The 20,452-nt window shown below is 35.8% G+C and overlaps 1 protein-coding gene across 4 annotated transcripts; it reads left to right on the top strand.

The window, feature by feature from the left end:
- The first annotated feature begins 1,529 nt into the window (after positions 1–1,529).
- On the top strand, positions 1,530–20,120 carry LOC103492005 (DDT domain-containing protein PTM). Of its 4 annotated transcripts, none has more exons than XM_051081688.1 (10): positions 1,530–3,657; positions 3,802–4,416; positions 4,964–5,990; positions 6,570–6,855; positions 6,959–7,083; positions 13,635–14,086; positions 15,548–15,576; positions 16,332–16,955; positions 17,091–17,230; positions 18,085–20,120. In XM_051081688.1, exons 1-10 carry the CDS (start codon positions 1,961–1,963, stop codon positions 18,127–18,129), a joined length of 5,040 nt encoding a protein of 1,679 aa, XP_050937645.1. In that variant the 5' UTR covers positions 1,530–1,960; the 3' UTR covers positions 18,130–20,120. The 4 variants fall into 4 exon arrangements, 3 of the variants coding, with proteins under 3 accessions (XP_050937645.1, XP_050937646.1, XP_050937647.1); XR_007819127.1 differs by having other exon boundaries at positions 1,532–3,657; positions 17,091–18,200; positions 18,414–20,120; XM_051081689.1 differs by having other exon boundaries at positions 1,532–3,657; positions 18,414–20,120.
- The last annotated feature ends 332 nt before the right edge of the window (positions 20,121–20,452 follow it).

A 20,452-nucleotide genomic window follows, 5' to 3' on the forward strand; every position in this document is an offset into this window, starting at 1 on the left:
AGCAATAAGTGACATGCTCATTTTGGCTTCAACTACTATAGTATTTATATTGTCGACCTTTAAATCAAACGTCTAATTCTCCACCTTAATATTTTGTCAACAAAAAACCATTTAGTGAAAAAACTTTAGTACAAGAATAGGAATTAAGAGCTTAGAATCATCTTAAAGAAAGTTAACAAAGATAAATATATTTATTTGACTAAACTATATAAATATTTGAACTAAAATGAAGGAGGAAAAAAGTTACTCTTCTAAAAACAAATCTTGCCCAGAAAAAATGTATCTAATAGTCCTCCAGTAAAACAAGAAGGAAAGAAAGAAGAAAGAAGAAGAAACTTAAACTCAAAGAGGTCCACAAACAACTCAACTGATAAAAGGTTAATTGGTTGGTCAACTGTAAAGAATCTGCAAAGACTTAAAACACTACCATCTCATTTATCTTTACTAAAAGAAGAATAATAAACAATGCTACTTTCTTGACTTAAGTTTAGTTCCATTGGTTATGACAAAGAGAACGATAGAATCTTTGGTAAAATTATCCAATGATTTACTTATTATATGTGCCATGTCTATGAATTTCAATTATTAGCAAACATAGAAATTCATATTATTACCAAACATAGACATAACTAAGCGGTTAAAAGTTTAAACGAGTCTACATAATTAAAAATACCTTCGTAACTTTATTTCCATGCTTCATTAGTCTTAATAGAAAAAAAGTTCCACTTACCTTGATATATGTTACTATCTATCTTCAATATTTTAAATAATATTCTATTAAGATAAATTACATCAAATATCATTTTCAGTGCATACAATTGGATATGAATTCAACGGGAAAGAAAGTAGGCAACAAAAATACATTTTGTTGAAGAAAAATTTAATCTTTCAATGAAATAGAAACAACTTTTTCCCTAACAGATCTTCTAAAAGAAAATGTTAACATATCATACATTTCAAGTATGGTTTGTAAGATTACAACAAAATGATTCCTATCTTATAAATAATATATGTTGTATATGACATCAATTAATAGATTCTTTGCTAGAAGTATCCAATGATTTACTTATTAGGTGAATCATTTTTATGAATTTCAATCATTAGCAAGCTTGTAAATAACTCAATGGTTAAAAGTTAAAAACTAGTTTACATAACCAAAACACCAAATCTTCATAGCTTCATCTCCACATATTATTAGTCTAAATAGAAAGTTTAAAATTGAATGTTCAAACTCTTACAGGCCTTACCAACTATTTTTTATATTTATAGTGACATTTAGTAAAACAAATTACATCAAATACCATTTTTAGTGCATATGGATATAAACTCGAATAAGCAAGAGAGTAGTCAACAAAAAGACATCTCAAAGGAAGAAAAATTCATACAAACAGTTCTTTCCCCATTCATCAAACATATCACATACATTTTAAATATGGTTTTGTAAGATCACAGCAAAAAGATGGATCTTGTAAATAACATAACATCGAAGTTGTTTGGATTGACAAATTTTGACTGCACACTGGCGATTTTGATCTGACCCACCTTCTCTCTTCACGCATCTGTTTTGGTTTAGATTGGTTGGTTGCTTTATTCCCCTTCTTGGGTCCAATAACAAAATTGCAAAGTTCTTTGGAATCGGAAGGAATATAAATTTTTTATTTTGATTTTGTGTCAGTTCACGTTGCTCTTTGGTTCTGTCTTTCTTGCTTTCCTTCTTTCTTTCTTTGAGAGCACTTGTTGAGGGCACGACCCACTTTCCTTCAAAAGACTTTATATTTGTTCAACTGACACAAAACCCGTTTCTGTATGCATGTTTTGAGCATTTTTAGCGAGGAAAATTCCCTTCTTTCCTCTTTTCTCTCGTACCCAAAAGCCAATTTTCTGTAATTCTTGGTTGTTTGAAGTGGGTTTTCCCATTAGATCACAGGTCCAGCTCTTCATTGGGTGTTCTTTTACACCCATGATGGAGTTCGTGGGCAGAGCTGTGAAGAAAGAGTTCAAAGGCCGTGGAATTCATTCGGGTGTTGTGAAATCATTCGATAGCTCTTCGGGGTTCTTCGAGGTGGAGTTCGAAGGTGGTGATTCTGAAGAATTGGATTTGTCTGAGGTGTCTTTGCTTTTGGAGGGTCAATCTCAACCAGTGGAGAAGAGGTCTTGCCGAGGCCGTAAGCCCAAGAAGCGTCGAAGAATTGAGAGCAAATGTGAAATTGGCGGTGCGTCAGCTAATGCTGGGAGGAGTTTGGCGCTAGATAAAGGGAATCCCGATGAAACCCTAGAAATGGGCTTTGAGGTTAGTGTTGTTCGTGTTAAGGATTTAAATGAGAGTTTTAATTTGAATGATGAAGTCAAGAAAAACCAACTGATAGTTGATGGGGTTAGTGGGAATTTGAATGGGAGTCTCGAGGGAAATAAGATTTTGGATATGAATGTTACTCTTAGCGATGGGGTTGAAGATATTTTAGAGAAGAGAGACAATTCTGAGAAGGATTTTGAAGGAAATGGGTCGGGCAATGGGAATCTTTGTAGAAATGGAGATTCCAGAGATGGCTTTGATTTGAATGCGAGGTCTAGTTCAAATGAGTGGTTGAATTTAAATGACAGCAGTGATCATCATGCCAGTCCTAGCAAAAATGCTAACTTAGAGAGAAGGGGCTCCATTGATTTGAATCTGTATGTCAATGCTGACTTTGACGAGAATCTTACTGGGGGCGATGTAAGTTGTTCGCAGGTTGAAACAAAGAAAAGGGAATGGGATTTTGACTTGAATTTAGAGGTTAATGATGTGCATGTGGATAATAACAATAATGGTGGAGAAGAAATTGCTTCTTCTGGGATGGGCGAAGCAATAATAGACAAAATTTGTGATGAAGCGGTAATAGACCAAGTTTGTGATGAAGCAGCAATGGACCAAGTTTATGATAACGTTCAAGAAATTCGAGAGAAAACTATTGAATCTGAGAATGAAGATGAAAATTTGCAAGAAGTTCACATAGATATCAAGGAAGAATTGCCAAAAGAAAGCTATAGTTCCGGTGGAGATGTGACTGTTGAAGCTTCTCTTAGGGTTTCGGATCTTAACTGTGTTAATGATGGTAATTTGGTCAATATTGACGTGAAGGATGTGAGCTCTGAGGCTGGTCCTCAAATAATTGATGGTTGCCAAGGCAATTCTGAAGGTCAATGCAAACAACGTGGCAGGAGAAAGAAAAGAAAGGTTTTGGATGGTGTTAATACACCTGATACAGTTTTGAGGAGAAGTACCCGTAGAGGGATCATTCAGAAAACTGTCCCAATTGCATCATCTGATATATCCTCCCCTGTAGCTAGTGTGGTAACTGAGGAAAAACAGGTAGCTTATGATGGTTCTGACATGCCTGTTGGCCTTCCTTTTAAGTTGCAGTTACCACCCTCTTCGAAAAACTTGAATCTTGATGATATTCCCATCCTTGACCTGTTCTCTATTTATGCCTGTTTGAGATCATTCAGTACGCTATTGTTTCTTAGCCCATTTGAGTTGGATGATTTTGTGGCAGCGCTTAAGTGCAAATCTCCAACTATATTATTTGATAATATACATCTGTCTGTTTTGCAAACTTTAAGAAAGCATTTGGAGGATCTCTCTACTGAAGGTTCAGAATCTGCTTTGAGTTGTCTAAGGTTAAAATTATTCCATCGTATCACTTTTTATTTGTTTATATGATTATAATTTATATCCATGCATTCCTTTTTCTTAGATTATATGTTTACTTGTATGCATATTTAATTATTTGCTATATTTTCTTGTTTGAAATTTGTGATCAGGAGTCTTAACTGGGATATGCTAGACTTGATTACGTGGCCTATTTTTATGGTTGAGTATCTATTGATTCATGGTTCAGGTTTGAAACCTGGTGTTGATCTATGTCGCTTGAAATTGTTAAAAAATGATTACTACAAACTACCTACAGGCATTAAGATTGAAATTCTTCGCTGTCTATGTGATGATATGATTGAAGTGGAAGCCATTAGGTCAGAAATTAACAGAAGGTCTTTGGCAGCTGAGCCAGAGATTATTCGTGATAGAAGCCTCAAGTCAGAAGTCTACAAAAAGAAGAAGATTTCAGCAAATCCTTCCATTAATTCTTGTCAGTCAGAGGACACTATGGACGACACCGCAGACTGGAATAGTGATGAATGCTGTCTGTGCAAAATGGATGGTAGCTTAATATGCTGTGATGGCTGTCCTGCTGCATATCACTTGAAGTGTGTAGGAATAGCCAATGATCTCTTGCCAGAGGGTGACTGGTTTTGTCCTGAGTGTGCCATTGACAGGCACAAGTCCTGGATGAAAACACAAAAATCACTTCGGGGAGCTGAATTTTTAGGAGTGGATCCTCATGGCCGTACATACTTTAGTAGCTGTGGCTTCCTATTGGTGTAAGTTTGATAATTTATTCCTCTGATATGATGTGATTTTTTTCTTTTTTTGCATTCTGCAGATATGATGATAATTTGACCAGTAGTGCAGAGCTGCATGTTTCTAACACCTTTTTAATTCCTACTTTTTCGAAGTCGCATACTTATGTTACTTTATTTTCTGCTTTTTTCCATTGTACCTTCAGTGATTTAGAGATAGGAAATATAGATATTGCCTCTATCGATTAGGTAGCCTATTGCCACATTGAATTCCCAATGTCCCATCCTCCCCTTTTTGCATAGATTGCTCCTTTGCATCAATTCTTTTATGCAATATTAATCATGAAACTCCCTAGGCAAGGGGAAGGGATAAAGGCCTGTTAATTTGTATGCTAATAATTTTGTTTTTAGTCAACTGGCGCATTTACTTCATACGTTTTTTAAACTTCTGAAATTTCTTTTTGAATTTTTGAATTATTTTTTCCAACCTTTTTTTAGGGAGAACCAAGGATAAAATTCTGGCAGTTTAAAGCTAATTGAATTTATAATAATACATGGGTGCTTGCAGGTCTGATTCATGTGACACTGAGTCCTCTGTCAGTTACTACCACAGGAATGATCTGGATGTTGTTATTGAAGCTCTTAGGTCATCATATTCATCGTACAGTGACATACTAATGACTATTTACAAGCACTGGGATATTACTTTCACCTTAAACGGAAAAATTAATAAATCTGACTCTCTGCATTGTACAAGTAAATATTATAGTAATTTTTGCCATGAAGGTGCAAAGTCGGCAAACCTGTTTGAAGCGGAGACTATACTGGAAGGTTCTACTGTGAATAAATCAGCTCTAGATAGTCAGCTAAACTCTAGCATTCAGGATATTCAAACGCAACAGGCTACTGTTTCAAACGGTTATGAATTTTTAAATCAGGCTAAAGTATCAGGGAAGGTCTCTTCTGGGGAAGATCCTTCTTTATTACATCCCTGCCTAGATGGGATGCAAGAGAGCAATACAAGATGTGCAGGTCTTGAACATTCCTTATCCACGAGCATTAGAAACGGGGATTCCCTTGAAGATGAAAGTGACGATGGTTACTCTAACTTCTATAGTTTTGCTCAAACAGCGTCTTCAGTGGCTGATGAGTTTATGCGTAAAGCATCTGAGAAAGATAAAATTAAAGAAAAATCTACCATGTCAGAAGAAGAAATAATTGCAGCACAGATGAAGGTAATTTTGAAGAAAACAAGCAATTTCGGTTGGCCGTTTATTCAAAATATTAATGTAGCTACACAGAAAGAAAAATGTGGATGGTGCTTTCCTTGCAAAGCTTCCAGTGATGAGTTGGACTGCTTGTTTAAGACAAACAATGCTTGGATTGAGGAGGGGTTGGCAGTAGATGTTCCTGGTCTTCAACTCAAAAGGAAAGGAAAAGGCCACCTCAGGGATGTTATATGTCAAATTCTGTCAATTGAGAATCGTTTGCAAGGGTTACTCTTGGGTCCATGGCTGAATTCTCATCATTCTAAGCTTTGGCGTGAAGGTCTTTTGGCATTTGATTTTAATTCTGTGAAACATCTATTATTAATGGTAAGCTTGCTTGTTATTATCTTCCACTTCCTTTTTCTTTTTTTAATAAATAAATGAGAAACAAACTTCTTTTAGTTATTTTCTTTTTTTAGTACAAATTGGGTATGGGGGAATTTGAACCCAGGACCTATTGGTCCTTAGTACAACAATTTCAGTTGATCTAAGCTCTTGTTGGCTTTTTACTTTTTACGTTTAGCTTGTTATTGTAATATGGCTTTTTAGACTATATCTTTTTAGGAAATTGTACTTTTATAGACGAGTACAGGTGACAAGGATGTTGATAGGTGTTTGGGGTTTTTCATGATATAATGAAATGTTTCTTTTTCCAAAAAAGACAAGAAGATGATCTTGCTTCCTCCTAAAATGACAAACTAAAATTTACTATCTTTACTATCTTTGGTCACAAATGCTCTTCAAGTTTGATTTGTTAAAATAATGCAAATTTCTGAACTCTTCATTCTACCTCACAGTTTGTCGATTGTTATCTGGATTGCCTTCATTTTTAAGTTCCTATCAATGCTGATTCTTTCTTCTTCTTCTTCTTCTTCTTCTTCTTCTTTTTCAATAAAAAATGTACAGATAGAATCAAATTTACGGCATCCTGCTATATCAGCTGAATGGTTTAAGTTTGTCGACTCTGTTAACACCTTGGGTTCAGCTTCTCTTTTCGTTACCAGTTCATTACGTGCCACTAGACATGGAATTAGTAGAAAAAGGGGTAGGTTTTCAGATATCGAGTCAAATGGCTCTTCAAATGGTTCTAGTGGATTAAGCATGTTCTGGTGGAGGGGTGGCCAGCTTTCTCGTCGCATTTTTAACTGGAAGGTCTTACCTCGCTCTTTGATTTCAAAGGCTGCACGACAAGGTTTGTAAAATTTTAATCTTTTCTTAAAGCTGAGTTGACATCATTTGCAATGAAGTCAACTGAACAGTAATTCTGAATTCTTTTGAAGTTTAAAATTCTGCAGCTGGCTGTACAAAGATACCTGGAATTGCATATCCTGAGGGTTCAGAATGTGCGAGAAGGAGCAGATGTATTGCCTGGCGAGCTGCTGTGGAAGCATCAACAAGTGTGGAGCAGCTTGCATTCCAGGTTTTAAAATTTCATCTATGTATTTGGATAGTAACTTAAATTGGGAAGTAAAAAAGTTTAATATTATTCTTCTAATTATTCAACCAAAGACAAGGTCTGCTTATATAGAGAAAGACCAACAACAGATAAGAAAAAAATATAGACATAAATAAAAATTAATATTACATGAGAAAAGGAAATTCAACAAGTTCCTTTGTCTTGCTATGACTTCTGTTTTTCTCTGCCTCCCTGTTGTTTGTATCCGCATAAAGTTCGGGAAACTTCCCCGTAGTGTAGCAACTTCTAGTGGCAAGAGGAAGGGTTTCCAATTCAAAACTTGGGTCCTTCATACTTGTCTTTCTTTTTCTTGAGGGAGGAGGAAGACTTTATGAACCTTTTTTTTTAACAGGGACAAGCTTTGTTATTAAGAGCAAACTCAAGGTACAGAGAATTATACGATGAGGGTAATAGAGAAGCCTAGAGAGAGAGAAAAGAGAGGATCAGTAGGCGCGCCTGACATCTCAGCTAAGTTGACACCCTCTTTGCACCATCATCATATCTCAAAGAGAAAAAAAATGGTCATATAACGACCAAATATAGCAGTACAAACTAGCTAAACTAGTCAAAATTTAAAATGAAAAAGAAACATAAAAGAAAAGAAACCAAACTAAACTGAATACACCGGAAATCTAAAACCTATCTCTCTTAAGCTGAATGGTGGATGAATGTAGTCCAGTTGAGACAAATATCCTGAATTGAATAACCTTCGAATTCAGCTCTCAAGGAACACCATGATTCTGCATTCCTTTTTTACATGTCCAAGATGTCAACCCAACTCCTTTCTTTATCGTGAAAAATGCTCCGATTGTGCCCAAACCAAATCTCAACAGCTGAAGCATATTGGAGCTTAGGGATCCATCAAATACCCATACAACTTCAAACAAAGAAAAAATGCTATTCCAGCATTTAGAGTAGGGGCAAAAAATGAATATAAGTGTAATAATTCCTCATTGTCCTTTACCGATGGCAGCAAGCACTTATTGGGAAGTTTCCTTTGCATAATCTTGGAGCAATTAAGAAAGCCGATTGTCATAATCCACACTAGGATATTTATTCTCCTTGGACTGCTGGTTTTCCAAAGAGCTTCATAGCAAGCTTTTTCCATTGGGGAGGATGGAGAGAGATGAGCCGGAAGGGAGTTGACTGAGAAGTGACCCAAGACATCTAAGGACCAAAACCACCCATCATCCAATTCTGTCCATCTTCTTGAGGATAGGAGTAACAAGGATTGGAACTTGGATTTCTTCATCTTTCAGCAATCTTCGAAACACTATAGACCAGGAATTTGTGTCCCAATCCCAATAGGCAGCAAGGCTATTCTGAAAAGCTTTGGGAATTGAGTTTGTAGAGGGGTTTCTCCAGCCCGTGAATCTGCTCTGAATGTCACCCTTCTTCCATTACCAATCCTGAACTGTGCCAATATTTCCACTCTCTTGAGATGCTGACCCAAGGGCTTCTTAGACTATTTCCTGATTTGCTTTGAGTATGCCAATCAAATGTTTCGCTGCCACGAATGCTTCTGATCACTTGCCTCCACAGCGCGGTATCTTCCGACATGTACCTCGATCCCCATTTAGCTAGGAGAGCCGTATTTTTATTACTGATACCTCTCAAGCCCAGCCCCCCATTCAACAGGGAAGGTGTGACCTTTTTCCAAGCCATCAAGTGGTTTATTTTGCTGCCTGGGTTCCCTTCCCAAAAGAAATTCCGCGCTTTTTGAGAGTAGAATCTAAATTTTCTGGAATGGCAAAGATAGTAGTAGGTTGGAAGGTTGGCCAAAACTGAGTTGCATAAGGTTTGTCTTCCACCTCTTGATAAATTAAACCTTTTCCATCTATCCAATTTTTTGTGTACTTATCAATCATGGGTTGCCAAAAAAAATTCTCCCTTGGATAACCTTCCAATGGATGGCCTAAGTACAGAAATGGGGCTTTTCCATTTTGCAACAAAATTTTCCAGCCATATAAAGTAGCTCATTGTCCCCCATATTGACGCCTAAGCTCTGACTTGTCCCAATTTACTTTTTGACCCGAGCACCATTCAAACAGATTGATAGCCTCCTTTAGCTTAAGCAGCATCGGTTCATCATCTTTACAAAAAAGGATAGTATCATCGGCGTACTGTAGAATGGGGATGTGTACTCTATCTTTACCAACCATGAAACCCTCAAAATGGCCATTATCATGCAGCTTGTTAATGATGGCTCTTAGAACTTCGTTGACAAGCAGAAAAGGGAAGGAGAAAGTGGATCTCCTTGTCGAATGCCTTTGGAAGCCACTATCCTTCCTCTTGGCTTTCCGTTGATGAAAAGGAAAATCTAGGATTTTCAAAGCTATCCAACATCCATGAAAATGGATTGTAATTCTGGCCAAACTAATCTTCTTTCTCTGTAACCGCACGGGCCATAAACATTGGTAATCCAATAACATTTCCGGCACACCGTAACACCTTTTATTGAGAGAGAAAACTGCCCTTTAATGGTCTCAATCACAGTGACTTTTCTCTTATTCCACAGTGTGAGAATACCCCATGAGGAGCCAACTGATTTCACAAATTATCATCCAATATCCTTGGTAGGGTCTTTTAGACCTATTGTATTCCAAGAACTGATCTTCATGAAAAAGGAATCTAAGGAACTTCAACAAAACGAATCACTCAAACTAGCACAATTCCGCAATCATTGATAATGAGCACCAGCTTTTTGGAACTTCCCCTAATTTGATAGGGGAGGACCAGGGATCTTTGCTTGGTTCACAACAATCCACTTTGAAAAGAGAAATCAGGTCCTCTGCTTCTATTTCAATATTTGGTTTGTCCTCATTAATAAGTTCAATCTCAAGACCTGATGAATTTTCTAATTCAAAATTTGGGTACTTCTAGTTCCCACTTTAGCACCCTGGCTGAAACAGATGGGCCAATGATCAGGAGTAATTTTGGGGCTGAGGGGTTGTCTAGAATTAAAAAATATTTCCATCCAAACCTTGAAACCACATGTTATCAAACCCAAAAGGGCACTGTCCCCAGTTAAGCCAACTCCAATCATTGACAGGCCAATGATTGGGAGAGCTTTACAAATATTTACCTTTCAAATGGTGTTTCCATGTTGTGGATTGTTTGTTTTTAGAAAGATACACTATTTTCAGATTATCATATGTTGTAATCTTTGGACTAATTTACAAAGTATATAATCGTACTTCTTAAGAAATTAGAAACGAAGGGCTGAATTTTGTTCTTCTACGAAGAAACGATGGAGAAGGAATTTGATTAAAACAAGGATTACAAATGGAAATTTCCTTCATTGTTTTGAGGAATTCCACTTTCAGGCTCCATTATTGATGTAAGTAAGAGTTATTTTCCTTTGTTTTTATTCTCATTCTTTGCTACATTTAATTCAACAGAATGGTTTCTAATTTGAGTCCCGCAGAAACATTAGGGAACATTAATGTTGACTGTTGATTCATTCTTCTTGAAGGCTAGGAATACGATTCTAAACAGTGCAGATTCAAAAGAAGGAATATGCACTGTTTTTTAAGGACTTTCGGCCAATCGACCTGTCTACTCCAGTTTACAAAATTATTGCCAAAGTTTTAGCTGAAAGATTGAAGAAAGTAACGCCCTCTGTTATTTATCCTTACCAAAGTGAAGGGAAACAAATGTTAGATCCTTTACTCATTGCCAATGAAGCTGAGGAGGAGTATAGAGTATAAACCTAAGAAAAAGAAAAGATGGACTTCTTTTTTCCTTCTCAAAAGGAAATGGAAGTTGTAATATGGAATAAGATCGTACATAGTCGACCATTATATACAAGAGGCTGGCTTACGATAAAAAACCTCCGCTTGGATTGTTTGAGTAAACAAACATCCAAACTGATTGGTGCTTATTTTGGAGGACTGGAAAGTATAGCCACAGACACGTTGGATCTTCTTAACGTCTCTGAAAGCTAGAGTTCAAGTTAAGGAAAAGTTATGTGGATTTATCCCATTGACAATTGCGATTACAGATGAATCGCGCGAAAATTTTTATTTGAATTTTGGTGATATCGATCGTATCAATTGATCTGCCAAGAAAGTTCTAAAGGTGCATTATTTGTAAAGTTTTTACGCAATTGTATGCTTGACTCAAGTTATGCAAGATGAAGAAGTGGTGTTCAATTCTCTAAATCCTAATTTTGGGATTTCTGTTACCATCTCAAATTCTTCCAAATTTATCAAGTCATTAGTCTGCAACCCAAAAGAAAAAAAAAAAAAGAGTTCATTATGCAAACCAATTCAAATTCTTGCCAGAAACCTTTCCAGGCTTACAACTCTGGTTTCTTTCCACATTGAAAGGAAATTCCAAATAAGGTTGATGATGTGAACATGGTTAAGGGAAAAGAAGAGACAGAATCATTACGAAGAGAGAAGATAGACAGATGTTTGTCTTTTGAGCCACCAAAAAGTAGGTGCTTTGGATTCCCTCCAATGGGGAATAAAGAGTTGTCCAAGAAACAACCCAGGATATGCCTATAGAAGATATTCAACAGTCTATTTCAGCCATTAATTATGTCGCTTCAGATGTTGCAAGGTCTCTTACAGCTGAAAGATTTAATACTATTAAATTGATTGATAAAGATTCCGATTCTTCCATTAATGCTTTGACAGCTAATGATTATAACTCCGATCTCTCCAAAAATTGTAATTGCCATTCTCGTTAGACTTTGGCTCCCTGCACTCTGATCTCCTGCTCCAAAGATTCTGAAAACACATCCTCTGCTCAAGCTTCTTTTCAGTTGGATTCCAAGAAACGTTCTTGCCTGCTGAAGCCGTTCCCTAAACATTTTATTAGAAAAAAGATGTCCTTCCTCAACTCTTGGTCAACACTAGTTAACTCAGATTTGCTCGAAGAATGCTGTGTTAAGATTCAAATCCCTGGTTTTTTCTCTGACAGTTTAGTTAAATTTCCACCCAAGTCTTGCTCCTTTCTTGACTCAGTTTTTAAGATCCCCGGCTCAAACATACATTTTGTGTAAGGTACCCTGAGGATACCAAAGTAATTCTCACTCCAGCAAGCAGGAATCTGATGAAGATTCAATTGCAAGTGGTAGTGAAGAATTAGTGAGCTCAAAATCAGCAGGAAACAAGGAGAGGAAGAGTTAATTAGATAATTATGGCAAAGACATTTCACCTTTTTTAGACAGGAAGTTCAGTTGATTGGCGAGGCAAAAGACTCATTGTTCTCCCCTATTGATGAGAAAGAAATTACTCAGAATCTGATTTCATTAGTCGAAGCTAGTGATATTACCTTTGGTTGAGAAATGGGAGCCATCAGTGAAACGTTTGTAAGGTTGCTTTGACTGGCTTATGGCTGCATCTACAGTGTTCTGTTTTGAGAAGTTTTTTCTTGGGCAGTCTCAGTCAAGGAGTTTTTCTTTGGTAGGGCTATGGATAAGGAGGTGGATATCTTCAATGCATTCTTTTGAATTTTTGGATTTTGGTTTCCTCATCATTTCATAATCTTCCTTGTTGTGGCTGGAGTTGTATGGTTGTATTAGTTTGGTTTGCTTGTTTTCTGGGGAGGCTTCTACTTTGGCAGATTGCTAGTCAGTGTTGACAGAAGTTCATTTTCAAGCCTCGTCTGCTTTCAAAGCTCCATGTCACTCAATTTTCAAGTTTGTTCTTTGCCAGAAGTCTTGTTGTGGATTGTTTGTTCATTGGGTATTTCTTTGGTCTGGTATCTTTTATTCTTTTATTTTGTTTTTGTTATTCTGTATTTCCGCTAATATTTTCATCTCTCTTTGATCTTTTCATTGTAGTTTGAGTGTTAGACTCATTTCATTATTTCAACAAAAAAGTTGTGTTTCCGTTTAGAATAAAAGTGTGTTTTCTTTTCAAAAAGAAGAAAAGGAAATGGAATTTTTAATTGATAAAATAAAAAAAGAATAATGCTCAAAGTACAAGGAACCAAACTAAACTATCAAAAATACCAAACAAAACCCGAAAAAAATAAAAGCATGTAAGAGCAGAAATAGAATCAATCCAGAATAAAAGTGAAGGAAGTGGCTTGAACCCAAGTTGAAACAAAGCGATCCAAGGAAGAGACATATTCTGTAAAAACCGCTGAACTCTCTCAAACAACACTTTAACAGAAGAACTTTAAATGCCGACTAAGTGTGAGAACATGCACACAAAGAAGAGATGCTGCAAGACTATTTAATCAACCTAAAGAAGTGGGTAGGAAGCAGGGAATGAAGAACCCAAAAGATGCAACGACCTTTGACTATCTTCTACGTCTAGATTTTAATGTAGCTATAAAATAGGTAAAGTTAAAGCCTGTTAAACAATTTAAAGCCTACTACACGATCATTTTAACTGTCATAAAAATGTCATTTAACTAGGATCCTTAAAATGCTAGTTCACAGAAAATAATCCTTTACAAATGACTAATACGTTGTTGAAAATCTTGTGATAGATGGTTTTACTAGTTTATTCATTTTTTTGTTCAAGTTTGGTGACTTGTTCTTCCGTTGCTTTCAGGTTAGAGAGTTTTATTCAAACATCCGGTGGTATGATGTTGAAAATACCCATCCTCTTCCCACCGTTGAAAAGGAATTAAGAAAATCAATCAGGCTTTTCAAGAAGGTAATCGTGCGCCGTAAGTCTGTTGAAGGGAACTTGGTAAAATATCTCCTTGATTTTGGAAAGAGAAGAGCTATTCCTGACATTGTTAAAAAACATGGGGTTAAGCTTGAGGATTCCAGTAACGAGAGAAAGAGATATTGGCTAAATGAGACTTTTGTTCCTTTGCATCTGGTGAAGAATTTTGAGGAGAAAAGAGTTGCTCGCAGAGCAAATGAGGTCAAACCCAAAATTGTGGATTTGGGTATAGTGAAGTCCTCCAGGAAGAAGGGATTTGCATATTTGTTTTCTAGAGCAGATAAACTTGATTTATATCAATGTGGCCGCTGTAACAAAGTTGTCCCTGTCAGGTATTTTATACTTATTATTGCTTGTTTACTTGGATGTGTTTCATACCGCGGTATTACAATTTAATCACTTCTCTAGTTTCCTCTTTCTGGAAACACAGGACTTTTCTGTAGTCTGTTATGGTTATGTCTAGAATATTTCTTTTAATAACTTCTTCATTGAATGAATAAAGTTGCAAAAGATCCAGCAAGAGGAAAACAGGCTCCAGACACTGCAGGCCAAAGAGCTACAAAACCAGTCCAATCAACACTATATGAAATAAATAATTTGAAAGAGAACTTGAGAAGACCAACAAAGTTTGTACAATTTCAAATGTTTTCCCACCATTTTTTAATATTCTGAATGATCTCTTACTTCTCCCCAAGCAATAAATCCATTGTTGAAGAGCCCCACTAAAATCATTCCCAATAACTTTTACCTCATATTAGCACCTAGCAATTGGGATAAAAGGCAAATTAGCATCTTTAGGGAGGCAGATGGAAATTAAACATCTCTCTTTATTTTTTTTGGTGTTAGAAAGGAAACAAGATTTTTCTTTGCTTTAATGAAAAGACACTAACACTCAAAATGCAATGATATAAAGAAAATACAATTAAACATCTGAAACAGCATTTGTTATATAGTCCCTTCTGAGTCTTTTTGGCTTTTAATGCAATTGAATGCTTCTTGGTCGTTTACTAATCTTGCTAAATTCTTTTGTTATTATAGCCTTCTAATGATTGATAACAATGAGTTTTGAAACGATTTATTTCAAAATTTTGTGGCCATTTGCCAACTGCTCAATAAAAAAACAATTATAGCCTTCTAACGATTGATAACAATGGGAAGACTTTTCTTTACTAGGTTTGTTGGGGAGGGATAATCTTCACCCCTTAGCCTTAGGTTGTCCTTTTGTCTACTTTTGAATACAAGTATTTGTTTCCTTAAAAAAAGGATAAGAACGTTTGTGCTATATAGTCTTGTGAGTCCTCAATTAATTAGGAAAATTTTTAAGGTATTCTAAATGAAAAGAGACAATCGATCTAGTTGTCAGAAAGCAATATTGAGTGTATCTTTCACTATTTGACGAGCAAAGTGGAATGGACTATGTATTTTACTTTACCCTTCGGCTTGAAATGGGCTGATTGTCTGTAGTAATACATTATTATTGGTTTCTTGTCATGAGCATCTCTTTTGTTTCATCTTATTCTATTCTTTATAAGATTATGAGCTCCATTCATTATCACATTGTGATCTTGTTCAACTGCCAGACTGATTTCAAGGTTTGTGCAAATAGTAGGCTTTTGGGAATGAATGTAGATGATGATGAATTGATTACTTATATGCTGTAAATACGGACTATACCTTTAATGTCATTCTTACTATTACTCAAAGACGTATGTTCTGACTCTTTGTTGACTTGGTTTTCGTATATCTATATTCTTTCACTTTATTGATTCTCTTTTCTTTGAACTGTATTGTAGGGAAGCTGTTAGTTGCAGATATTGTCAAGGTACATGGGGTGTTTTCTTTTCTTAACCATTTTGTTTTTCTGCATTGGGAACCACAAGTCAGTGAGATGTTAATATCAGATTATATTACCTGAAGTTTTACCTTCTATTCTTCTTACATTTTGCATTTCAAGTGAGGATTCGGTTGTCTCTCTAAGTAATCAATATAGTACTTCGGAATCTCAGATCTCCTGCGTAACTGAGGTTACCTGCTATTCCTAATTTGATAGGGAGATAATTATGGTTTTGTGTTCTACGTTTAACATCCCACATAGAAGTTCTAAGCTTCCACAAAGAAGTTTGGGGGAGGGAATGGACAGATCATTCTTACTTGAATAATTGATGGGAAGGAACCAAGAACATTGTGGTTTGAGCTATTGGGATATGAATTATGATGTACACACATACAAGTTATTTGTATATGCTGCATTGAGAAAGGTTGTTCATAAAATAATGGCTGGGAAATAATGTTTGTTGTGGGTTGGTTGGTTATTTTTGTTCTTTCTTTTGCCTGACAAGTTCTAGTTCATCTCCCCCAGAAAAAAAATCCAGATAATTAGAAGAAAATGTACTTTTTCTTTGATGACTAGGGAGTCCATTGAAGTAAAGCATGATTATTGCTATGCTTGCTCATCTACAAGTTGAATGCCTAATTACTAACCAAAACCAAGAAAACAGATCAAATTTGTTTGGAAAGTTGATCTTTTTGAATCTCTATTTTAAGTTTAATTCCTAATTATTCTTATTATGCTTTCAGGAATTTTTCACAAAAAGCATGTCAAGAAGTATGTGGAATCCATTGCAGCAAAATGTACATATACCTGCCACAGTTGTTGGGATGGTATATCTGTGAAGTCTAATGGAAAAAGAGGAAAAAGTGGTGTAAAAGGAGGGAAGTTGCACATGGTGAAAGGCAAGAGACCTAGTGATCAACGTGCACTGCGATTGAAAAACAGAAAAAAAGCGCTGAGGGCTGGAAAACAAGCACAGACACAAAACAATTCCAAAGTTCCGACAGGTATCCCTCTACGTCGTTCAGCAAGACAAGCTAAATACTCATCGCTTCAAAAGAAAAAGCAAGATAAAAAGGTTGGAGGAAGTGTCAGAAGGAAAAAGATGAAGTCCAGGAAGGGAACACCAAAGAAACGTAAAAGAGAGACTTCTTTGCAGAAGAAAAGGACTTTGGCGTGCCATAGCTTCTGGCTTAATGGTCTCTTCCTTTCTAGGAAGCCTGGTGACGAACGAGTGACACACTTCAGGGAGAAAAAGCTTCTTATAACCCCAAGGATTTCTGTGAACCATGATAAACCAAAATGCAATCTTTGTTCTGAAACAGAACATGCATCTGGTTTGAATTATATTGCTTGTCAAAATTGTGGAGGTAATTGCTTTTCTCTGAGCTTCTCTTATATTGGAACTTCTCTTTGCTAATATTTTAACACAATTTTCTTGCTTTTTACGGAAGTAGTGTGGAAGCATTGAATTAATATGTTCTTCCTCTTTGTGTATCATGCAGCGTGGTTTCATGGAGATGCTTTTGGTCTTGATCAGACTAAAATAGATTTATTGATTGGATTTAGGTGTCATATATGTCGGAAAAGGATGCCTCCCGTCTGCCCCCATCAAATGAATCAGAAGCCTCATATTTTGGATGAGGTACAATATAATACTTTGGTTTATTGTTCTGCGGAACCTGTGCCCTGCCATTTATAGCTGTGATACATCAAATATTGTAGGAGAGATTACTATGTTTCTTATGGGGAAAATAGAAAGATATACAAATAAAGAAAAATGACCCAAGAAAGAAAAGTTTCTGTATTCAGAGAGATGATTTTACTGACTTAGGAACTTGAGATTTCAAAATTAGTTGATTCCAGTGTTACAATGGCCTGAAGCTTTATAAATCCAGATAGTTTTTGATGTATACCAAATGAGAGAATTTTATTAATGTTTAAAAGTTGTGAATACAAGAACTCTTTTTAATTATATATAGAACTATTAGATTAAAGATTTGACCATAATACACTATGTCTACTACATCAGTTTTTGTCCTGTCCTGATTACTTCCTCCTCCCAAATAGCTGTAAATCTGTTTATCAAACGTTTCTTCTCCCATTTTTGGTCATTGCTGTGCTTGTTTTATCCTGTTTCCTTTGACATATTTGAATTCTTTTACAATAAAATGAGGAAACTATCCTACCCATTTGAATAACCTCGTTTAACTGAAACTTCATACAAATGCCTCTACTTGTGGATTTCCTGCGTTCAAATTATCTATAAAATAGTTCAAGTTTTTCCACCACATTTTTCCAATGGAACTATATCATTATTTTCTTTTCTTTTTACTTCTGCTTAGAACTTTTCCCTTCCTAGATATGTAAACCAGAATAGATGTTTTTCTTTGGACTCTGTAGACTTTATCTTTTCCAGTATTATGCATGCCCTCACGTGGCCATTTCTTTACTTTTCGGTGTATTATGTATTCAGCCCTTTTCTATTTCGTTTTTCAGTGCACTTTGATAACCATTTATTGTACCACAGCCTCAGATATGTGATCTCATTTTGACCATTGATTGAAATTCACAGTGAAAGCAAGATGGCATTTTTTACGTCAGTTGTTTCTATGGTTAGTTTGTTCCTTTTGGATATGCTTAACTCGAAGGAATGTCAAATCGAAAGACATGTATGATATATTGAATTTTTTGGAGATTTGAATGAATAGATGCAAAATGATAATTTTAATGGGTGTACAACAAGGATTAGAGTGTGTTTCATTGTATCACTTCAAGCCTTCACGGCTAAGAATCTAAATAAATATTTTTGCCTTTTCATTTTACAGGATTGGCGTTTCCTTTGCTAGACTCGTATCTTTTGTCTCAGTAGGATTACTACTGAGACTTTATTTTGTACTTTTATCTTTTGTTATCCTCTTTGTATTCTTTAATTTTTCTTAATTAAAGCTACCTCTTTATAAAATTCAGCAGGATTTCTTCACTTTTCTGTTAATAACTAGATTTGTAGTGAAGTTTTGTTTTTTATCAAATATAATATATGTATCTGACTTCTTGGATCCTTAGTATGGATAACCTGGTAAAGTGAAGACCTAATTTCATGTTCTTTTGAATATAGTGAGATACTTCTTGTAGCCCTGCATGATTAGTGATAGAGAGTGCGCATTTAAGTTGCAATGAGATAAGTTATCTTCCTGGATAACAAAGAGAAGAATTAAACTATTCTGTAAGAAATGAGATGAGAAGAAAGTGCAAAGCTCTACACAGTAGCCAGCAGGAAGATGCTATTCAGAAAGATGAGGCAGATGGTCATTCCTGAGCTAAATAGTTGTAATCTTAGGGGAGATGTATCAAAGCTGTGGGTTAAGTGGTATCTCTCCCGTAGGAGACCGATGTTATAAATATACATGTTTAATTAATTATGTATGGCGAGGCTAATAGCTTTACATGGTTGCTTCTGTTTCATATTTCTATTCCTAATTTACATGCCAGAAAGGTAAAAAGAGAAAATGGAGTAAGTTTTCTTATTGTGCTTTCTCTTCCTCTCTCTTCTCCTCTCCATGGAGGAGAATGCAATGATGGAACAAATTCTTTTTCTGAGGTTTTAAACTCTTACTCTTTCACCTTCATTTCATTACTTGTTTTTTATATCAGACTATCTATTTGAACATGGAAGCCCATACAGCGCCACCTGTTCTTTTATGTGTACGCTCTGAACAGAAATTTAAATTGCATTTTCTAGTAGACCGATTATCTTAATGTACATATTTTTTTTCCTTTCTTCAAATGATCTTCGCTATTCTTATATTTCATTCCTGAACTTCTAGATAAACAATAATGAGATTACCAACGTGAACCTTTTTAATGTATTCCTTCCATAAATTATCCTTTGGATGTACACAAAATGGTGTTGACTTCTTGTCTTGTTTTAAATGCAGGTTCAGAACTAGCGACACTAAATTGGACCAATCTACTTCATTAAAACGAAGACCTTCATGGCCAACTTCCAGATACCACAAGTTCTCAACGCTCGGCGTGGTATGGTTTGAACTCACAACATGAGAACAAGAACGTTTGCCAAATTGAACATGAAGTGGTGGCATTGGAGTGACCTATTCATTTTTTAGGTAGCGATGACAGTATTATTGCAGTTATAAACTAACCACATGAATATAGGCATTGTATTAGGCTGGCCAACTTATAAATAGCAATCCCGGTCAGCATTAACACTCTCTTAGGTAGTCGATTCGGCTTCTAACGCATGTATCGGAAGTTGGAAATTGGTTCCTCATTGAACACCGACTCTACTGATTTACAAATACTGATGCTGTCTTTTTGTTGAGTCAATCTCAGGATTCGGAGGGGTTCACGAATACTGAAGTTTGTAGGTAGAATAGATCTATAGAAAGATTGTAGTTACTGGCTGGGGAGCTGTTTGTAACAATGGACTTCATTGTGAATCCACTGAAATTGTGCAAACTTTCAGCCAATAAATTTCAATGTCAAATTCGTTTTTCTGCTTCTGATTGCAATAAGATGGTCACTGAATCATAGTCTTGTATAGTTGCTGTAACTCCATTTGTGTCACTGCCTATGTGCTTTTACCAATCTTCTCTATGGAAGTTTATGATGAACCCTTTAGAAGAAATCTCTCTGGGACCAAGATTATGTTATCAAATGAGTTGAAGATGTAGTTTTTCCTTATTGTATGATCAATAATATCTTTATTTTAAATGTGCCGGGGTAAAAGAAGGTTGCGTATTGAACCTGTCAATTTGAAGTCACAACTTACAAGAAATGTCAGTTTTTTTTGTAATTCAGTAGCAGAAAAGTCTAATCTTTAAATGTTGTTAGAACTACGATTATA

Source organism: Cucumis melo, chromosome 2 (genome assembly GCF_025177605.1).
Source record: "Cucumis melo cultivar AY chromosome 2, USDA_Cmelo_AY_1.0, whole genome shotgun sequence".
NCBI lineage: Eukaryota > Viridiplantae > Streptophyta > Magnoliopsida > Cucurbitales > Cucurbitaceae > Cucumis > Cucumis melo.